This window comes from Tamandua tetradactyla, chromosome 5 (genome assembly GCF_023851605.1).
Source record: "Tamandua tetradactyla isolate mTamTet1 chromosome 5, mTamTet1.pri, whole genome shotgun sequence".
Taxonomy (NCBI): domain Eukaryota; kingdom Metazoa; phylum Chordata; class Mammalia; order Pilosa; family Myrmecophagidae; genus Tamandua; species Tamandua tetradactyla.
In genome coordinates, this window is record NC_135331.1 from 125378796 (window position 1) to 125400313 (window position 21518).

General features: G+C 33.2%; 1 protein-coding gene across 1 annotated transcript in view; it reads right to left on the reverse strand.

Moving 5' to 3' along the window:
- The window catches only part of LMBRD1 (LMBR1 domain containing 1), a 220797-nt gene that overhangs the window by 63704 nt on the left and 135575 nt on the right, over window positions 1–21518 (reverse strand). Inside the window, exons 8-9 of the mRNA XM_077162187.1 lie at window positions 6170–6295; window positions 2890–3042 (exon numbers count right to left, since the gene is read on the reverse strand). Coding sequence (XP_077018302.1) covers window positions 2890–3042; window positions 6170–6295 — 279 coding nt within the window. The remainder of the gene's footprint in view (window positions 1–2889; window positions 3043–6169; window positions 6296–21518) is intronic.

Sequence of the window (21518 nt, forward strand, 5' to 3'; positions counted from 1 at the left end):
AATATTTGAAAACTTAAATATAATACATCATTAATGGAATTAAGAAAAGAAAATCACGTAATTATTTCTATAGAGTAAAAAAAAAAAGTATCTAACAAAATTCAATATCCATTATGATAAACAAAAATTCACAAACTAGGAACAGAAGGGAATGTCCCCTATCTAATAAAGGGTCTTTAAGTAAATATCTGGCTAACATCATACCTAATGGTGAAAGGCAACATACCTTTTCCCTAAGATTGGAAACAAGGCAACTGTATCAGTTCTCACTATTTTTATTTGACACTGTACTGGAAGTCCCAGTCAGTGAAATAAGGAAAGGAAAAAAAAAGGCAATTGGAAATCTCAGATTTGAAAGCAAGGAATAAAATCATATTTTAGTAGCTGACATGATCATGTATGTAAAAATTCCTAAGGAATCTATAATAAAGCTACTAGAGATAATTCAGAAATGTTGCAGAATACAAGGTCAATATATAAAAACAACTGTATTTCTGCATAACTAGCAACAAATAATTGAAGTTTGGAATTAACAGGAAATACTTACAGACAAATTTATCCATTTACTTGTAATACCTCTAAAGTAAACACTACAAAATACTGCTAAGAGAAAATAAAGTAAATGGAAAGATATATCATTTCATGGGTTGAAGACAGAATATTAAGATCTCAATTCTCCCCTAATTTACCTATTTATTCAAAGTAATCTCTCTAGAAATTGTGAGTTGATACTAAGATTTCCATGGAGAAGCAAAGAACATAGCATAACCAAAACAATTTTGAAAACACAAAAAAAAAAGTCAAAATAACTGAAGAACTTAATCTAATTTCATGACTGATTATAAAGCTGTAGTAACAAAATATTAGTATAAGGTCGATGGAACAGAAGTATGAGTCCAGAAAAAAGATATACATGCACAGATCAAATGATTTACAAAAGTGTCAAGGAATTGCAATGAAAAAAGGATGGAACCAATAGATATCTATATGGAAAAAAATAAGTAAAATATACCATCTCCTTGAATTAACTTAAATGGATCACAGACCCAAATGTAAGAGCTAAAACTATAAAATGTTTAAAAGAAAACAGAAAACGTTTCCTACCTAAGGATAGTCAAAGTATTCTGAAGAAAACATAAGAACTTAAAAGAGTACCCTTTATATACATATAAATATATATATAATGTAAATATATACATAAATATTGGATTCATCAAAATTTAGGAAACATCTCTTCAAAGACAGTGTTAAGAAAATACAAAGGAAAGCCACAAAGTAGGAGAACATTCACAATACATATATCTGACAAAGTACTTGATTCAGAGTTTATAAACGACTCTTATAATTCAATAATAATATAACAATTCCAATTAAAAAAAAGGCCAAAGGATTACACAGACATTTCAAAGAAGATATATAAATGACCAATAAGCACATGAAAGATGCTAAATATCATTAGTCACCAGATAAATCAAAACAACCATGAGATACCATTATATAGTCATCAGAACAATCATGGCACATATTTACCTGCATTTCAAAAACACTGTGCTGAGGTAAAGAAAGTAGAAAAGGGATTATCTGCTCTATGGTTCCACATATATAAAATTCTAGAACACGTAGAACTAAACTATAATGACAGAAAGGACAGCTATGGCTGTCTGGAGCCAAAGCCCAAGGAAGTGGACTGACTGTAAAGGGGCACAAGTTAGAATTTTGGGAACATGGTGGGGATGTTCTATTCCATATATCCATGTTTATCAAAACCAATCTGTACAGTTAATAAAGTTAATTAAAAAAATCCCTTTAAGCATATGTTCAGTGAAATGGGACAGAGCATGTTTTAAAAAGGCAAGTAATGTTAAGAGATCAGATTATAAAATTTTAAAAGGAGCTAAAAATTAAAATAAGGGTTGGGGAGGGTTTCATCATACCTTTGGCACTACTAATACACTTTGGGAAAAGAGACTGGAGGGATTTTTAAATTCTATTCTAATAGAACATTAAAGAAGAGCAATAGATAGTAGGACTGATTATGGTTTATTTATTTTTTATTATGGTTTATTTTTGAAGAATTCTTTCAGAAGAGAAGATTTACAGGGTGAGCAGTCAGCATATTTCCTTTCCAAATAATCAGAAAGTAAGACAAAGCAGCATCAGGATTCAACCTGACTTATACTTGATGGAGTTCTCTACAACATAGATAAATATTTTTACTTTAGCCAAACCCTATTTTCTAGCTTCATGTTGCCTAATTTCCCTGCATGACAGTCCATTCACTGGACTTTGCGAACTACAACTTGCATGCTACTGTATACAAAGCTCTGGTGTTTGATATGTTCTCTGCAATCTAGATACAAACTGGACACAAATGGAAGTCTATGGTCAGCAGTTTTAGCTACTTTTTAGTCCCAGAATTATAGGCAGGCAATGATGATTTCCAAAAAAAAAAATAAATAATGGTTTTCCATCTCAAATAATAATACTTTGTGAGATCTATACTCTAATAATGAGGCAAATTCTATTACTTTCAGTTAGGATTCCTGAGTTCTAATACAGGCCTCAGATCTCCTATTTATAGAAAAGTACAAGCCTGCAAAATATGCTGACAGCATACTATATGTCTCATCTATATTTTTATTTAAATTTTCTAACAGCTGTTATAATCTTTACATTATTTATGAGTAAAAGAAACTCAGACAGGTTACTACCTTACCTTCACTACCAAACAACAGTACTACGATTCAAAATTGGGATACTGTAACTCCAAAATCTATGTTCTTAAGTACCATGCTGTACTGCCTCAAGAGGAGAACTCAATCTCTCTGAGAGGTACTATATATATTCGGATGAAGAATGACAGCTTAATTTTTTTAAAACTCCATTTACCTTCAAGGGACGTAGAGCACCACAAAATTTTGTCCACCAGCTGTTTTCAATGAATTCTAAGTGCCTCTCTCTTTTCCTAAGTGTTCGTAACCTTTCTTCAAATTGTTTTAAGGCACGTTTATCCCTTGCTGGCAAAGGTCGACCATCTTTGCTCTGCAAACAGCAGAAAACAACAACACAGTTTTTACTACTAAGGTTTTAATACAGTATCCATCAGATTTAGCAGATTAGGCAACAAAACCTTTTTTTTTTTAGCTTTGGACATTCTTTAGGAAAATTTACAAAATGGAAAATACTGACAACTGCAATACGATAATAAGAATCTATAAACAAGGTAAACATCAATTTGTGGATGTGTGTTCATTTACTACTGACATTTGTCTTGATCCCTGTTTTCTGAAAATATGGTAAAGTTAAGTGCAGAGAGATAACTTTATTAAAAGCACCAGAAAAAAAAAAGTGTTGTTTGTTTATAAGAAGTGCTAACTATTATGTACCTTTTAGGTTATACTGCCTTCCTTCCAAACTATATTCTTCTATCCCTGATTTTGATATATTTGACCATACCATTTCTCTCCCTGTGGTTAAGTGACTGTGTTTTATAGTATCTGAACTGATTTGTCTCAGCCCCAATTCAAATGCCAGTAGAATGACAAAGCAGTAGTATTAACTAGCATAAGAGGTTCTCATGACAACTGTCAATAGTTGCCACTCCCTGATTTTCCAAATACATTTGTAAGTAAGCCATGCTTTCTTCGGTTAATCTATCTGACAGATAATTTGCCTTTGTCTTTATGTAATGCTTACTGTAACAATGAGCATGTACCTTTCTCATGAAGTCTCACAGGTAAACTTTCCCACTTGAACTCCCCTGATTCTAAGTGTCTTCAATGGGGTACAATAATAAACCACAATAACTATTAAACACAAAAAAAGATTAATTTTTTTGTTTGCTTTTACTGGAAAGAACAAGGGAAATACATGAAATCATATTTTTGAAATGCAAAGACAGATATTAGAGGGCTAACATCCTTATTAAGGTTTAAATGGTTCTTAGCAGATTCACAACATATTGCTCTCCAGTATATCCTAGAGTAGACTCAGTTCAAAATCACAGATATAATTGTGATACCCAAATAAACTATAATAAAAATATTTATACAGTTATAATGATCTCTTCATATCATGGTACCACCAAACTCTTCTGGCATTAGTCATCTTCTTCCACATCTTATCTCATTACTTCTCAAACTTAAACATGCCTAAGAATCACCTGAAAAGTCTGTTAAACACAGATTTCTGAACCTTACCCCGAGAATATCTGTTTAGTAGGTCTTGGATGGAGCCTAGAATTTGCATTCTTTTAACAAATTCCCAGGAGATGCTGAGGACACAGATCCAGAAACCACACTTTGCATAAATTGGAGTTTATTTACTTATCTTCATTCCTTTATGTCTGGCACATTGGATATTACCAAATTGGATACCAGAGAAGGTACCCTTGCAGAAAGAACAGAGGAATAAAATGAACACTCTATTCTGGAAGACAGATCCAAACACTTCAGGTGTGTGGCATGAAAAGGAGCCAGCATTTTATATTTTAATCCTAACAACTTTTCCTCAAAACTGACATTAGATGTATTGTGCTGCTTGTCCTCTTCCTTGCTGACTTGAAGATGCTCTTTATTTGTTACCTATATTGCAGATTATTTTCCCCTATATTGTTAGTCTTTGAACTTTCTTTACGGTAATTTTTTTGGTATAAAAATCTTACAACGTAAAATTTAAAAATTCACTAATCTCTTAACTAGCATCTGGGTTTTGTGTTTTGTTTAGAAAGGTGTTCTATACACCAAGATAATATAGTTTTACTCTCATTTTCTCATAATGTTTTGTAAATTCTATATTTGAAATGAATTCAGGATCCATTTTTCAATATGGATGAGGTATTATGCAAATTTCATTTTTGTCTTTATGGGTTGTATTGAATTTACACCTAAACGTGTGAAAAATTGTCACCTCTACAATACTAAATCTTTCCAATTAGGAGTTTAAGTATTCTATAATATTTTTCAGCAAATTCTACAATTTCCCCCAACAAGATCCTGCCATTTATTATATTATAGCTTGCAGCAATTATGAATGGAAACTTTTCTATTACATCATCCAACTGGCTAATGATTTTTACAAGTACGTATCCAGGTACTTTGAAAACTCTTACTAATTCTAAGCAGTTAATTCTTTTCTATTTATTATAGATTTATTTCTTTCATCTACAAAGAATAAAAGTTGTTTCCCTTTTACCCTCCCCAATATTTATACTTAATTTCTTTCTTGTCCGATTAAGACCTACAGAAAAAAGCTGATGAATACAATAATACCTGGTATCACTGTCCTATATTTGACTTTAATAGGAATGTTTCTATTCTTTCCTATTAAGTATGATACTCATTACAGGCTTCCTTTGTTAAGTAGTTTCTTCTCTTCTAATTTGATAGAACTTAAAAAAAAAAAACCGTAACTACAAATTGAGTTTAACCAAACACTCTTTGGACTTTATCACGATGCTTACATATTTCATTTACTTTCAATATATTAAACTACTTTAATATATTTTCTAACATATCATTCTGGCATTCTTGGGATAAACCTAATTTGATAATTATGAAATATCCTTTTATTACAGTGTAGGTTTTGAATTGTTAATTTTCTATTTATGGCCTTTAAATATCTATTTTTATGAAAGATCAGCTTATGATTTTCTTTTTTGTGTGTTATTATTGTTTGGTTTCTGTATCAGAATTATGATAGACTAGTAAAATAATTTAGAAAACACTTTCCACTTTTACTACATTTTTTGAATAAGAATTATCTATTACTTTCAAGTGATGGAGGAAGAAAAGCTTTTATTGTATTTTTATAAATGTATTTAATTGGCAAGTGGTTACATGTAAACTTAGGCTTACTAGTACATAAAACCTCAAAAAAGTGAGAGCAAAATCCGATGGTACACATGGAATCAGCATACCTGAAAATTAGCAAGGTCTTATTCATATATACGGAGATTTTTTTCATAGTTGTTAGAATACTGATAGAAGTTCTCAAACTGCCAGTGTCCTACATTTCACAGAAGACAAATTATAAAAACATGGATGTGGTTCTTGAAGGATATATTACCAAAAAAATGAACAATGTCAAGAAAAATGGGTTTGCCAATGTCTAAGTTACATTACGTGAGCAGCTCATATGCTTCTCAATTTACAACAAAATATCAACTCACTTTTGATTTAATTGTTTGAATGTGTTGCTCCACTTCTTCAATTTCTTCAGTATTTTCTAAATGTTCATATGCAGCACTTCTAGTTCCTTTTATCAGATTTAAAGGCAATGCTGACATACCATAGGCCTGAAAAAACAAAATTGAAATGTGTAATAACACTAGCTTAAACATTATATACAATTTTCAGGTAAAACATCCTTCAAAGTTATAACTTAGCATGAGCAGTTGTGAAGCAGTGTGGTCAATAAAGAACAGAATATATAGAGTGAATCATGATATTCTCTCATAATTTTATTTATTTCACATATACATTTAAACAGTTACATATATAATTGTATGTAACTGTTTACATATAACTATTCCCAGTCAATATTCCTCAAAATATCCTCAAAGTCGATATTCCTTAAATATTCTGCAAGTCACATATTTAATCTAATTACAATAATTTATCAAGTAAGAAATTTACAGTCTAAGGCTAATAAGGGGTTAAGATTGTGTGAATTAGTAACAATTTATACAATTATTTTTCTAGTGAGAAAAAACCTATTTTCTTCAAGTCTAGTAAACCTTAAGTAAAACATAAATATTTTAATATACTCATGGTATCTGCTTGGTATACCAATTGTGTGAGCATACAGTTTTGTTTAAATTTAGTGACATATGTACTCCTTTATTAACTCTTTAAGCTCTAGCAGTAGATTCATAATTCATAAAGATCTGAATTCATACTGAATTTCAAAATATTAATGGGATATTTTGAGATTTCTGAAACAAGTCAGAAATTATCTGAGATTTCTATTGTCGTAAATTCACAGGTACTGTTAATACTGCTGTGGACTAACGCCTATTTTTTTTCCTTTAAATGTAATATTATTGAGATATATTTACATACCATACAATCCATCCAATGTATATGCAATCAATGGCTCACAGTATCATCACATGATTGTGCATTCATCAGCACAATCAATTTTAGAGCATTTTCATTACTCCAAAAAAAAAAAAGAGAAAGCCCTAAATATTCCATATCCCTTATTTTTCTCCCTCCTCACTGATCCCTAGCATTGGTGTGATATATTTGTTACTGTTGATAAAAAAATATTAAGATATTCTTGTTAACTAGAGTGTACAGTTTGCAATTAGTACATTTTTCCTTTATACTACTCTATTATTAACTCCTTGTAACAGTTTCTTACATTTGCTGTAGTTCACAGAAGAAATTTTTCATGTTTGTATAGTTAATCATAGTCATTGTCCAACACAAGATTTACTGAGTTATACAGACCCAAGATTTAACTTCTTGTTTTCCTTTGGTGACATCTGACTCTAAACTTTCCTTTTCCACCATATTCACCCACAATTCAGCACTGTTAATTATACTCACAATAAGGTACTACTATTGTTTCTATGAGTTTCCACTCATTTAAATTCAACCTAGTCATAAATTCTGTACATGTTAAGTAACCACTCCCCATTCTCTAGCCTCATTCTATCTCTCGGTAACCTATATTCTAGATTCTTTGTATGTCAGTTTACATATTAGTGATATAATATTTGTTCTCAGGTATCTGACATGTCACTCAACACAATACCCTCAAGGTTAATGCATGTTGTCACATGCTTCAGGACTTAATTCCTTCTTACTGCTGAATAATATTCCATTGTACGTATCTACCACATTTTGTTCATTTATTCATTGGTTGGTGGATACTTGGACAGTTTCCATCATTTGGCAATTGTGAATAATGAACAGTGGTGTGAAAATATCTGTTTGCATTCCTACTTTCAGATCTTCTGAATATATACCAAGTAGCAGGACTGCTGGATTATAGGGCAACTCAATACAATCAAACTCAAAACAGTTTCTGAGGAACTGCCAAATGATTTTCCACAGAAGTTGTACCATTTTACATTCCTACCAGAAGTGAGTAAGAGTTCTTATTTTTCCACATCCTGCCCAACACTTGTGGTTTCCTGTTTGTCTAATAGAGGACATTCTAATAGATGTAAAATGATACCTCATTGTGGTTTTGATTTGCATTTCCCTAAAAGCTTCTGAAGATGAGCATATTTTCATGTGCTTTTTAGCCATCTGTATTTCCTCTGTGGAAAAACATTCAGTCATGCCTTTTGCCCATTTTAAAAATATTGAACTATTAAACTTCCCCACCTGGGAAATCCATGATACTCTTTCAGACATTAGGGCTTCCAAGTTTAAAGGCCAAACCCTTTGTCTTGAGGCTTCCTCTTATGAAACCTATTTCTATAGTGGAGAAGCTAAGCATACCTATAATTATGCTTAAGAGTTACATCCAGAAAACCTCTTTTGTTGTTCAGATGTGGCCTCTTTCTAAGCCCAACGCAGCAAGGAAAATCATTACCATTCCCCCTATGTGGGATATGATATACAGGGGTGAAAGATTCCCTGGCAACATGCAACATGGCTCCCAGGGATGAGTCTGGCTCTGGCACCATGGGATCAACAACACCTTCCTGACAAAAAGGGGAGAAAGAAACATAACAAAATAAGGTACGAAGGGCTAAGGGAGTTCAAATAGAATTGAGAGGCTACTCTGGAGGCTACTCTTACTCAGGCTTCAGTTAAATATTGCTCCTAACCAGGGTTTGCCAAGCCCCAACCAACATTCCTAATAACCTTAAAAAACATTTAGAGCTCTATCTGAGATTCCACAAAAGTTTTGCACACTAAGTATACTTTCCAGAAACCTACAACCTCCAAATGGTTCCTAGTCAGATACATCCTGAAATCCAGAGGGGCCAGCCTCTCCAAGAGCTTCAACTAGTTCCATCCCCCTATTCTATATTGTTGGCACCCCTTTGCAATATGAAAAAGTTAGAATGGGCATGGACCAAATATCCCTAAAGATTGGGAGAAGGATGAAAGGGGAAGGAGGAGGCGTAACAGAGAAGATAGGATACAACAAATGAGTATGACTGCTGAATCACTATACTAATATTTTTTTAGTCTCCAGTGTCTTTGGAGCAGCTAGATGGAAAAACCTGAAACTGTGGAACTATAACCTTTACCAAACTTTTATATCTGTTCTAAAACTATCTGTTAAAATGTACTTGGAAATTGTTTTTTCGTATATGTTTTATTTCACGATTAAAAAAGTTACAAAAATTTAACAGATAGGTGGTTTCCAAATATTTTCTCCCACTGAGTTGACTGCCTTTTCACCCTTTTGACAGAGTCCTATGAAAGCACACAAGTATTTAATTCTGTGGAGATCCCATTTTATCTAGGTTTTTTTTGTTGTTGTTGCTTGTGCTTTGGGTGTAAAGTCTAAAAACCTACTGCCAATGACTAGATCTTGAATATGTTTCCCTACAATTTCTTCTAGGAGTTTTATGTTACTGATTCTTATATTTAGGTTTGATTCATTTGAGTTAATTTTTAATAGGGAACGAGACAGAGGTCTTTTGTTCTTTTGGATATAGATATCCAGTTGTCCCAGAATTTATTGAAGAAACTGTAATGTCTCAGTTGAGTAAACTTGGCAGCCTTCTTAAAAATCAATTGATAATGGATCTAAGGGACTATTTCTGATATCTCAGTTCAATTCCATTCATCAATATGTCTCTCTTTTTGCCAGTACCAGGAGGTTTTGACCACTGTGGCTTCATAATATGCTTTAAAGTCAGGCAGTGAGTCCTTCCACATCATTCTTCTTTTTCAAAGGTTTTGGCTATTTGAGGCCCCCTTCCCTCCCAAATAACTTTGATAATTAGCTTTAATATTTCTGCAAAGTAGGCTGGGAACAAAATGTTTGCTCAACAGTTCAACATTTTGTTGGAATTCTGACTGGTATTGCATTGAACCTTTAAAACATTTTGGGCAGAACTGATATCTTAATGACATTTAGTCTTCAGTCCTTGAACATGGTATGACTTCCATTTACTTATGTCTCCTTTGGTTTCTTTTAGCAATGTTTTATAGTTTTCTACGTACAGGTCCTTCACAACCTTGGTTAAGTTTATTCCTAGAGTTCTGATTCCTTTAGTTGCTATTGTGAGTGGAATTTTTTTCTTGATTACCTCCTCAGATAGCTCATACTAGTGTATAGAAACGCTACTGATTTCTGTGTGTCGATCTTGTAGATTTATCATAGATTTTTTGGGCTTTCTAAATATAGGATCATGCCATCTGCAAACAGTGAAAGTTTTACTTTTTCCTTTCCAACCTCGATGGCTTTTTTTGTTTCTTATCTAATTACTCTAGCTAGAAGGTCTAGCATAATTTTGAATAGCAGTGCTGACAATGGACATCCTTGTCTTGTTTCTGATCTTAGAGGGAAAGCTCTCTGTCCCATGCCATTGAGTATGATGTTAGATGTCCTTTATCATGTTGAGGAAATTTCCTTTGATTCCTACCTTTCGAAGCGTTTTTAGTAAGAAAGGAAGATAGATTTTGTCAAATGTCTTTTCTGCAGTAATTGAGATATTCTGTGGTTTTCCCTATTCCATTTACTAATGTGGTGTATTACACTGATTTTCTTTTTTTGAACCATCCTTCTATACCTGGAATAAAACCCACTTGGTCATGTTGCATGATTCTTTCAGTATGCTGCTGGAATCTATCTGCAAGAGTTTTTTGAAGATTTTTACATCTACTTTCATTTGAGACCAGGCTGTAGTTTTCTTTACTTGTGGTACCTTTTTCAGGCTTTGATATTAGGATGATGTTTACTTCATAGCTGATACTAGGGTGATGTTTGCTTCATAGAACAAATTAGGTACTGTTTCCTCATCTTCAATTTTCTAGAAGAGTTTCAGCAGAATCAGCGTTAACTCTTCTTGGAATGCATGGTAAAATTCACCATGGCTATTTCATGTTGGGACATTTTTGATGACTAACTCAATCTCTTTATTGGTATTAGTTTGTTGAGGTCCTCTATTTCTTCTCAAGTCAGTATAGGCTGATATAATGTCTCTAGGAAATTGTCTATTTCAACTAAGTTGCCTAGTTTGTTATAATACAGTTGTTCACACTATCCTCTTATGATATTTAAAAAAAAATTTCTTTGGGGTCTGTGGTATTGACTCCCCTGTCTTTTCTGATTTTTTATATTTGTATCTTCTCTCATTGTGCATTTGTCAGTCTAGCTATGGTTTTTTTATTTTATTGATATTTTCAAAGAAGTAATTTTTGGTTTTATTGTTTTATTTTCTAGTTCTCCATTTCATTTATTTCTGCTCTAATCTTTGCTATTTCTTTCCTTCTGCTTGCTTTGGGATTAGTGCACTGTTCTTTCTCTGGTTTCTTCCATTATTTAGTCAGGTCCTTGATTTTAACACTTTCTTCTTTTTTAACACTGGTGTTTAAGGCTATGAATTTCCCTGTCAGTACCACCTTTGCTGCATCTGATAAGCTTTGATATGTTGTCATTTTCATTTGTCTTAAGATACTTAATGGTTTTTCTTGCCATTTCCTCTTTGACTACTGACTGTTAAAAAGTGTGTCATTTAACTTCCATGTATGTGTAAATTTTCCAGTCCTCTGGCTGTTACTGATTTCCAGTTTTCTCTATTATGATCAGAGTAAGTGCTTTGCATAATTTCAATATTTAAAAAAAAAAACTTAAGACCTGATTTGTACCCCAGCATGTGGTCTATCCTGGAGAATAATCCACAAGCACTTGAGAGGAATACATATCCTGCTGTTCTGGGTGAAATGTTCTATGGATGTCTGTTAGGTCTAGTTCATTTATCGTATTATTTAGGTTCTCTGCTTCCTTACTGATCCTCTGTTTAGATGTTCTATCTATTGAAAAGAGTGGTATACTAAAGCCCCCAACTATTCTTGTAGACATCTACTACTCTTCAGTTTTTGCTAGTGTGGCATGTACTTTGGAGCATCTTGAATAGGTGCATAATATTTATGATTGTTATTTCTTCCTGGGGAATTCCCTCATTTATTAATATATAGTGTCATTCTTTGTCTCTTATAACAGTTTTGCATTTAAAGTCTGTCCTGTCTGATACTAATATTAACTATCCCCTTTTTTTTTTTTTGCTACTGCTTTCATAGAATATCTTTTTCCATCTTTTCACTTTCAACCTATTTGTATGTTTGGGTTTTAAATGGGTCTCATAAACAGCATATAAAGGGATTATATATTTTTTATCTATTCTTCCAGTCTGTGCCTTTTGATTGGAAGTTTAATCCATTAACAATCAATGTTGTTATTGTAAAAGCAGTCCTAACTTCTTTGCCTTTTATTTGTCAGATCTATTTTTCCTCTCTTTTGTTCCTTTTAGTTACCCTTACTGATCATCTTCATTTCTATACTCTTCTCTAAGCCTCTCTTTGTGGTTTTTTTCCAGCCAGCAGAACTCCCTTTATTATTTCTAGTAGGGCAGGTCACTTGTTAACAAATTCTCTTAGCTTCTGTTTATTTGTGAATATTTTAAGCTCTCCCTTATTTTTAAAGGACAACTTTGCTGGATAAATAATTCTTGGCTGACAATTTTTTTATTTCAGTATCTTAAATATATCATACCACTGCCTTCTAGTCTCTGCTAAATAGTCAGCACTTACTCATCTGTGGTTTCCCTTGTATACGGTGAATCACTTTTCTCTTGTTGCTTTCAAGTGTCTCTCCTCTTTGATATTTGACAGTCTGATTAGTATGTGTCTTGGAATGGATCTACTCGGAATTATTCTATTTGGAGTAGATCAGGCTTCTTCAATTTGCATATTTATGTCATGCATGAGGGCTGGGAACTTTTCAGTCATTATTTCCTCAAATATTCTTTCTAGCCCTGTTCCCTTCTTTTCTCCTTCTGGAAACACTTATGATGTGTATATTTATTCATTTTGCATTGTCAATCATTTCCTTGAAACCCTGTTCAAATATTTTCATTTTTCTCCTTTTGTTCTTTTCACTGTTCAAATCTGGATGGTCTGTCTTCTAGCTCAATGATCCTTTCTTCTGCATCTTCAAGCTTGCTATTGTCTATCTGTAGTATATTTTTAATTTCATCAACAGTGTCTCATTTCTGTAAGATCTATGTAAGGTTATTTTCTATATATTCTTTCAAATTTTTCTTTATCCTCTCTCATGTCTTTTAAATATTCTTTATCACCTTAAAACATTTTTTTGAAATTAGGAGATTTATTTGAAAATCTCTGATTAGTTGTTCCAGATTCTGTATCTCCTCTGACTTTTTAATTTGATCATTTGGCTTGGTCATATTGTCGTATTTCTTAGTATGTCTTATAATTTTTTGCTGGTATCTGGGCATCTGTGTATCTTGATATGATTATCTTGAAAGTTAGTTTCCATCTCTTGTCCAAGATTTTGTTGTTGATTGGGTTCATGTTAAAGGTCTTCTTTGGTACTTGGTTCAGCAGCATTTCCCAACCAAAACAGGGTCAGGGTCCTGTGCAGGGGTGCTGCCCAGTTCCAAAGGGCACTAGGGAGAGAGAGTTAAGAAAACAGCTCCTAAGACTTCACTTTCCCACCTTTCCTTGCACTTTGGCAGCCTATTCCACTCAGCCCTATCCAAATTATTTCTTGGCTTTCTGTCCGCTCTGATTCTGAAGCAGGTGAAAATAATGGCACCGTGATGCTGTGGGTTCCTGTCAAGAAAGGACCAAGGCTGTGGGACCCCACAGTCAGTTTTGCCAATCAACACTTCACAACTGTTTCATGTCTCCCTGGGTGGAAGGGATTACCTGATTCACCCAGTCTGCAGAAGCCAACTGGGTGGGATCTGAGTTGACAAGAAGTTACTGGCCTCAAGAGTGGAGGATATGCCAAGTTGCGGGAATTGAGTTACTCACTGCAATTTCTACGTGTGTGGGAACACTGTCACCATAGTGCCCTAGGCTCCTGCCTGGAAGGGACCAAGGCTGGGGGACACAGATGGTCTACTTTGCTGGCCATCAGTTGGATCAGAACTGTGCCGTGCCCCCACTCCTTTCCTGGGGGGGAGGGCCTCCTTGTCTTTCCTAGTCAATAGTAGCAAGCCAAGTTGAGAATCATGTTAACCTGAAGATGTCGGCCTTGGCGATGAGGGATGGGTGCCTGTAGCCATAGCATAGTTCAATCACTCACTGCAGTTTCTTTATGTTGAGAGTAGCCAACAGTTGGATCGGAACCATGCCACACCTCCCACTTTTCCTGGCGGAGGACCTCCCTGTGTTTCTCAGTCTGCAGCAGCTACCCAGGCAAGAACTGGGCCAACCCAAAGCTGCTGGCCTCAGGGTGGAGGATGTGTGCTGGCTGCCCTGGTAGAATTGAGTCCTATAGTTTTTTAAGACACAACTATTTATAAATAATCTTACAGAATTAAATTGCCAACTATCACTTCCTCATTGCAGCAACAGTGTCTGAAGCAGATATAACAGTACATATTTAGATCTTTTTCATTTTTCTCCTAAGAAGACAAACTACATTACTCAGTCCCTCCTGTAGCTAGGTAGAGCCATGAGATTGAGTTTAGGGAAGTATGTGACCAAAAGTGATAAAAGCACTTCTTAGGTTGAACACTCATCCCCCAAATATCTTGGATGATGTCTTCTCTCACGCTCTCTGTTACCTGGCTATCAACTCCAAGGATGGTCTCAGACATGTTTAGTGCCAATTTAATTATTTTAGATATTGATTAAAAATGGATTAAACCACAACTCAAATAGCAAAGCATGAATTTTTCTTTTAATAAGGGAGAACATGAACAAAAAAACTTCACTAAAAGAAAATCTCATAAATTGACTTATTATATCAGATAACATCAATTCCATAGAGACACAAAACTAACTGAAATTATCCAAAATACTGACATTAGCATTTTTTTAAAGAAGAAAATCCTGAGTTTAAAATACTGTTAAAACATAAAAATGTTCATATGGTTTCCCTATCCTCATTAAAAAAAATCAGGTGGTGGACGTAGGTTTGTTCATATTAGAACAAAATGTAAACTCGATTTTAACTCAGATTTTGTCAAATTTATACTTGCATTATACTTGTAAAGGACTTGAAAAAATAAAAGAAAATATATAAGTGGCTTAACATTTGTCTTTTTAACATTAAATTTTATAACCTTAAAACAGTAAAAATACAAAGCAAGAAGACTGTGGGAGCTAAAATATCCTTTAATCTTTCCTTATAGGTCTTTCCTGTCCCTATCAACAGTTTAACCTATTTGGTTCTAATATTTCCATATCCTTTAATTATTATTGAAAACAGTAACATAAAATTTTACTGATGAATACCTAGCATTAACTAGGTATTAGTTAATGATGAATTAACTGATTATTCTGAGAATACCTAAATTAACATAATGATGATTTAGCAATTCTTTACATTGACAAATTTTAACCAGAAGTCAGTATCATCTTGTTTATTTCATCCAAATGCCAAGACAGTAATATTTTGCTAAATCCAGTTTATACTCATATATATTTCCTAGTTCTTCAAACCTCCTTCAAACCAGACTTACTTTTCCCAATGCTTTGTTATCCTATGTTGAATTAACCCGGGTACCTTACTGTACTAACTAACCTCCTTACTCAATATTATTTCCCTTGGAAGCTGTTGGTCTATTCAATGTTAAAAACAGCCTTTATTTAGAGTCTACAGCCAGAGACAAGGTCATTTATGTTCTTCTAAATCATCTACCAATCTTACTTTCTACAAATTCATCCTCAATACTGAGCATGCTCTAATACCCAAGATGGATTATTTCATCCTCCTAATTAATACTGCATGCTTTAAATTCTCCAGGACTAATAAGGGTAGTTTTCAGTGTGTTATAGGATTCTGGAAAGGTGCCTCTGGGGCCACTACAGAAACTGAGAAGGCACCTAGCCAAGCAGGGACATGGGGCCCTACCGCCATTTTGATCTAGAGCATCCTACACTGTTCATCATTTCATGTGTCAGATTTTGACATAAGGTTGTTTGAAAACAGCCCTGCTATTTTTTTTTCAATAACAGGCAGAATCATTGGTCATAAGGATATATTCCATTCGTCTAATCATGGCATACAAAGCCTCATGTGACCTGATCCCTACCAACTTGTCCAACCTTTTGCCTTTATTATTTATCTAATTTCCAGTCATAGTGTATTTACTGTTCTTCAAGTATATACCCCTTTTAACATACAGTACCTTCATCTAGAATTCTACCTCCTCATCCTAGTTTATTAGCAAATTTTAATCCTTTTTAGTTCTTAGCTTAATTATATCATGTCTGAGAAACATTTACTTACCTGCAAATATGCCTTGCTTAAACTCAGTTATGGCATATGTTTTCTCATTAGATCTGCCAAATATGAATTGGCAAGTTCTTAAAAAGACAGATTTTTGAGTCAAACTAGTAACATCTGTAGAGGGCCATTTGGTACTTAATAGTACCAATTCTTTATCCTCTGACCTTTATGCCAATAACAAACATTTCTTAAATTAATAAAATTATTTTTCTAAGAAGATAGTATTTGACCAAAAAAATCTTTTAAAAACAGAGAGGTTCAAAATTCACACACCTAATTTCCTTACATAGAAGCAACATATTAGATGAGCTGAACTGAATTCCTAAATAGATTAATTTTTAAACTTAAATAAAAATATGTTCTTGGCAACAATTTGGTAACATGGGGCCAGAATACACCACACTCTTTTGAATTTTTAGCTGTTTGAAGAGAGCTTTTAGCTTGTTTCTAGACTGTATGCTAAAGTTTCAATGATTATCAGAAAGTTTATATTTAGCTTATAAGTTTGACATAACACATTATACAAAAAATTTAATCATTACAACTTTTAAGATCATTAAACAAGATATTTTTAATTTAATCTCAAACTTAAAAAAAAAAACCAAAAATAGCCTTTTCAGAAACAAAAAAACTTTTACTACTTACTACTGCCCTCTAGTGAACTACCAGAAAATCAAAAAATCTCTTTAGAGGTGCTTTTAAAATGCTTCTAACTCCAAGAATAAATCACCATCTGTATTTTAAAAACAAAAGCGTTCTGAAAGAATATATACAAACTATAAATATTCTAATATCTTTTTGTACTGCTCAGTTTAGAATAGTACCCGTAAAGGGTGATGGTTTCCTGTGAGTCTAATTAATGCAAAGGGTCTACACCAAGCACTGTATGAAGGCTGAACAAATGCCTTGCACATATCTGTAACATTTATTATGACAGGACACCTATGCTGTTATGACAAATTAAACAATTCATTTAAAGATATTTAATTAATATTTTCCTTTTAAGTATTCATTGATTCACATATTTATATATACGTATTCCATCACATATAATGTCAGTTAAATCAGATTGCGTCTTTAAAGTGAAGGCATCTTATAGTCATCTGACTAAGTAGAACTGACGATATAGCTGTCATTACCTATACATTCAAATTTGGTCATAGCTGGTAACATTAGAGTTATATAACATAGTGATTCTTGGGAACCACTGCTCTAGTTCATGGGGCAGACAACTTTTGATGGGTGCAGGTGAGTTATGTGCATTCTTGCTATAAATGCCAAGTTTAATTCCCACTTAAAATGTCTTAGATTCAATTCCCAGACCATGCATCCCCCCAAAAAATAACTTATTCGAGCACTATAACTTGACACAAAAAATAAATGTACAAGGAGAAAAACATAGAAGAAACCAACAGTGAAGGAAATAGTTATTGGAATGAGTACAATTCTATAGTTTTTGCAAAGTAACAAGTGCTTGATGAATTTATAAAGGAAGATACTGCACACAGAAGTCATATTGCATTTTGCTATTTAGATATGTGCAAAGGGACTTGCCTTTTTATACAGCAAGCCAAACAACAACAGCTTAAATTTACAAAATTTAAATTCAAGCTAGCAGTTTGGAAGAAAATCCCCAAGACAAGAATGGAACTCTCTCAGCATCGTTAATTCTCTTGACAGCACAAATCATAATACTGTATAGCAAAACACAACATTATTAACCCACTCAAAAAGTGATTCCGAAGACACAAGACTCCAAATGTGAAATCTCAAAATAGCTTTCCAATTTATTTCACTAACATATTCTGTTACTTACACAGAAGAATGACATGATTTTTAAAAACTGTCTACAGAAGTCTAAAAGACTTCTTTCACTGAATATAAAACAAAAATAAAAATAAGAAAGCAAAGGCAATGTATTTTCCTTTCAGTGGTACACAAGATAAAGTTGCATCTTACAATCATGGCATTGATTCAATGAAACATGGTATCACACAGATATCTGAGAAATTTGATTTTCAAAGGCGATTCCTGCCTTCAAAGATTATTGATTACCAGTGCTCTAGGTTCAAGGGGACAAGACAACTTTTGATGGGTACTGGAAGAAAAGTTTTATTTCTGCTTTGGAATCACCAAATCCTTAACTGTCAATCTTTAATTTCCTTTAATCCACCAGTTTATATTTTATATTAAATGTACAAAGATTAGCATAAAACTATGTATATATAATTCATAAACACATCTTGAAGGATATGTTAAATACTTTGATAAAGTTATTAGATAAAACATCCAGTAATCACAACTTCTATAGGTGCTTCAGTGATTCACATGATATATTTTGTATGAAAATATCGTTCAATGTTTCTCCACATGGTGGCACCAAAAAATAAAGCATCTCTATAAACATCACTACCTAAAGGTTTCATGTTAAAGTAGTAGATTTCCTTTTAATTTAAGCTTAAAACAATAGGCAAGTTAACATGCTGGCTGACTTCTTTCTTCTAAAACTGGATTTCCATTATTTAGCTATTCCTTAGGACATGGCACAGTGATCATAATATTAGTAAAATTTAAATAATTACCATGTTTCTAAACTAAATAATGTAGGTCCAAGAAATTCACTCTTGACAGGCACATAAAGTACAAAAACTTCTCTACAGTCTCAATACTAGTACCTTTTAGGTTACAGATACTATAACAGACATGATTTTAAGTTTAATAATTATAATTCTCTATATTCAGGGACAAATTACTCCAAGTATTAACCTTCCACTTTCAGTTCTTTAATGAAAATCAAGCCTCTTCTACAGCCCATGTAAATACACACTATACCCTTTCCCATGCTGCACCATATGGAAAGCCCAATTATGAAGCTATTCAGTAAGTTACGAGAAAACTTTGCATTCCAACTGCAAGCAAATATGATGATAAGTGCCATTAACGATAAAACACACTTATTATAAACAGTTGGTTTTCAACTAGTTGTTACTAAAGTTTAACTAGGATCTTTTTCGAAAGTATGAAGTATGATTTGTGCTATACCTAGCAAACAGGCTAGACACCCTATCCCTAACTCTGCATTCCCTCTCAACTGCCTCCAATCTAGAAATAATGTCTTTAAATATTTCTTTTTACCAGGGAAATTAATAAGAATCAAAAAGTTGCAAATAGGATGAGTCCTTATAACTAAATTTGAAGATTATATATTTTACTTTAGATCAGGGCCTTGTAAACTTTTCTGTAAAAGGCCAGATAATAAATAGTTTAGGCTTTGTTGGTCATGTGGTCTCTATCACAATTACTCAACTCTGCTGCTGCAGCTCAAAAGCTGTCTAGAAAATATGGACATGAATGTGCATAGCTGTGTTTCAATAAAACTATTTTCAAAAACAGGCAATGGACCTGATTTGGCTGGCAGCCCCTAGTTTGCAGACCTCTGCTTTAGATCATGAATGTAAAAGTATCTTAAGTACATGCATGGAAGGCTCAAGTCACTTTAATATTGCAGTAGTGTGACTATAGGCCCCACAGTATTATGTACTCATAATAAAAGCATTTCTGGATGGGCCAGAGTGACTCAGCAGGCAGAATTCTCGCCTGCCATCCCATAGACCTAGGTTCGATTCCCGGTGCCTGCCCATACAAAAAAAAAAAAAAAAGCATTTCTAATAATCTATAACGAACCAAAGTTAAATAAAATAATCTTAAAATATAGAGAGTACACATGTAACAGGAAATAAGAATTAGAATTTGGAAATTGGCTGGGCACCATTTAAAGGAATAAAATCTCTAATTTGGTAGACAACAATAATTTATATTCAAGAAGGAAATAATCACTGAACTCATTACAAAAGGCTAGAATAACTGTCCTCAACCTTTTAACTTCCCTTTTACTAAATCTATACTCAATAAACAGAAGTATTCCAGTAAGAAAGAAGGTATGTTACTGTACTGTAAAATAAAAATTTGCACTTAAATATCTACCATAGTTTTATAAATCTGAGATGCATAAAAGCAGTAACTCAATGTCTGATCATCCTCAAATGAAGTGGTAACTTAACCGCTGAGCTAGCAAAGCATAGACCCAAATTTTATTTATAACAATAAACTTTAGTACTATCCACCTGAGATCCAACCACTGAATGTTATCCATGAATTGACTACACAGTGATATCGGTATAAGGGATGTATACTGAACACCTAGCATAATTTAAAACTTTACATCATCAAGATTTTTCCTTATAAGAAAAGTATAACCACTGACGTATATTTTTGTTGTAATGCTATTTTTCACTCAGCATTATCTCAATAGTAGGAGAAACTAAGTTCACAGAATAACATTTAATGGCAGTAGTTTGGCTTTTTTTATAGAATTAAACTATGCTACTGCTTCAAAGTTTCTGATTTTCAGAGGAATTTTTCAGAAAATGAATTACTGTTTAATAAATACTTGAGAGAGAATATAACAGGAAATAAAAGATTTTATACTCTAATTATAATGGGTGTTATAATAGCAGAACGGTCATCAAAATCACATGAAATTCCATGTATGCAAACATTGTACTTCACTGGATATTTGTCAAGCTGATGGCTTTTTCCAGTTGCCATCTTATGTGTCATGTGACAACACGATTGGCCTATCAACTTTGTTATGCAATTCCTGCTTAATTTTTTAGAAATACCTTAGGCTCCCATATTTTATGAAGTTGTCCTTAAAGTGACAGATAATTGCTATTTTATGTTGTATAATTTCAAATTTACAACCCTCAAATTTGTGTAAGAGTAAACTACAATGTGCTGGTGTCACTCTATGTGTTTAATTAAAAAAAATAAAATAAAACTTCAGAGCCTCATCATTTCTATTACAAATGAGGTAACGAAGCCTAAACAAATTATATCAATATGAGTTGGCTGATTGATGGAACATCCCGACAATATTGTGGCTCATGATCCCTTGGTCTATATTGTTTCTATCCTGTTATTCATGATTCAAGCAATTTCCCTACAAAAAAATACAAGTTAAAGGGGCAGTTTCTTGGTAAGGTCTTTGGTTAGGTTATCACAGAAAAGCTAGCAGGCTGATTTTTATACTATTAAAATTAAAATTTTCT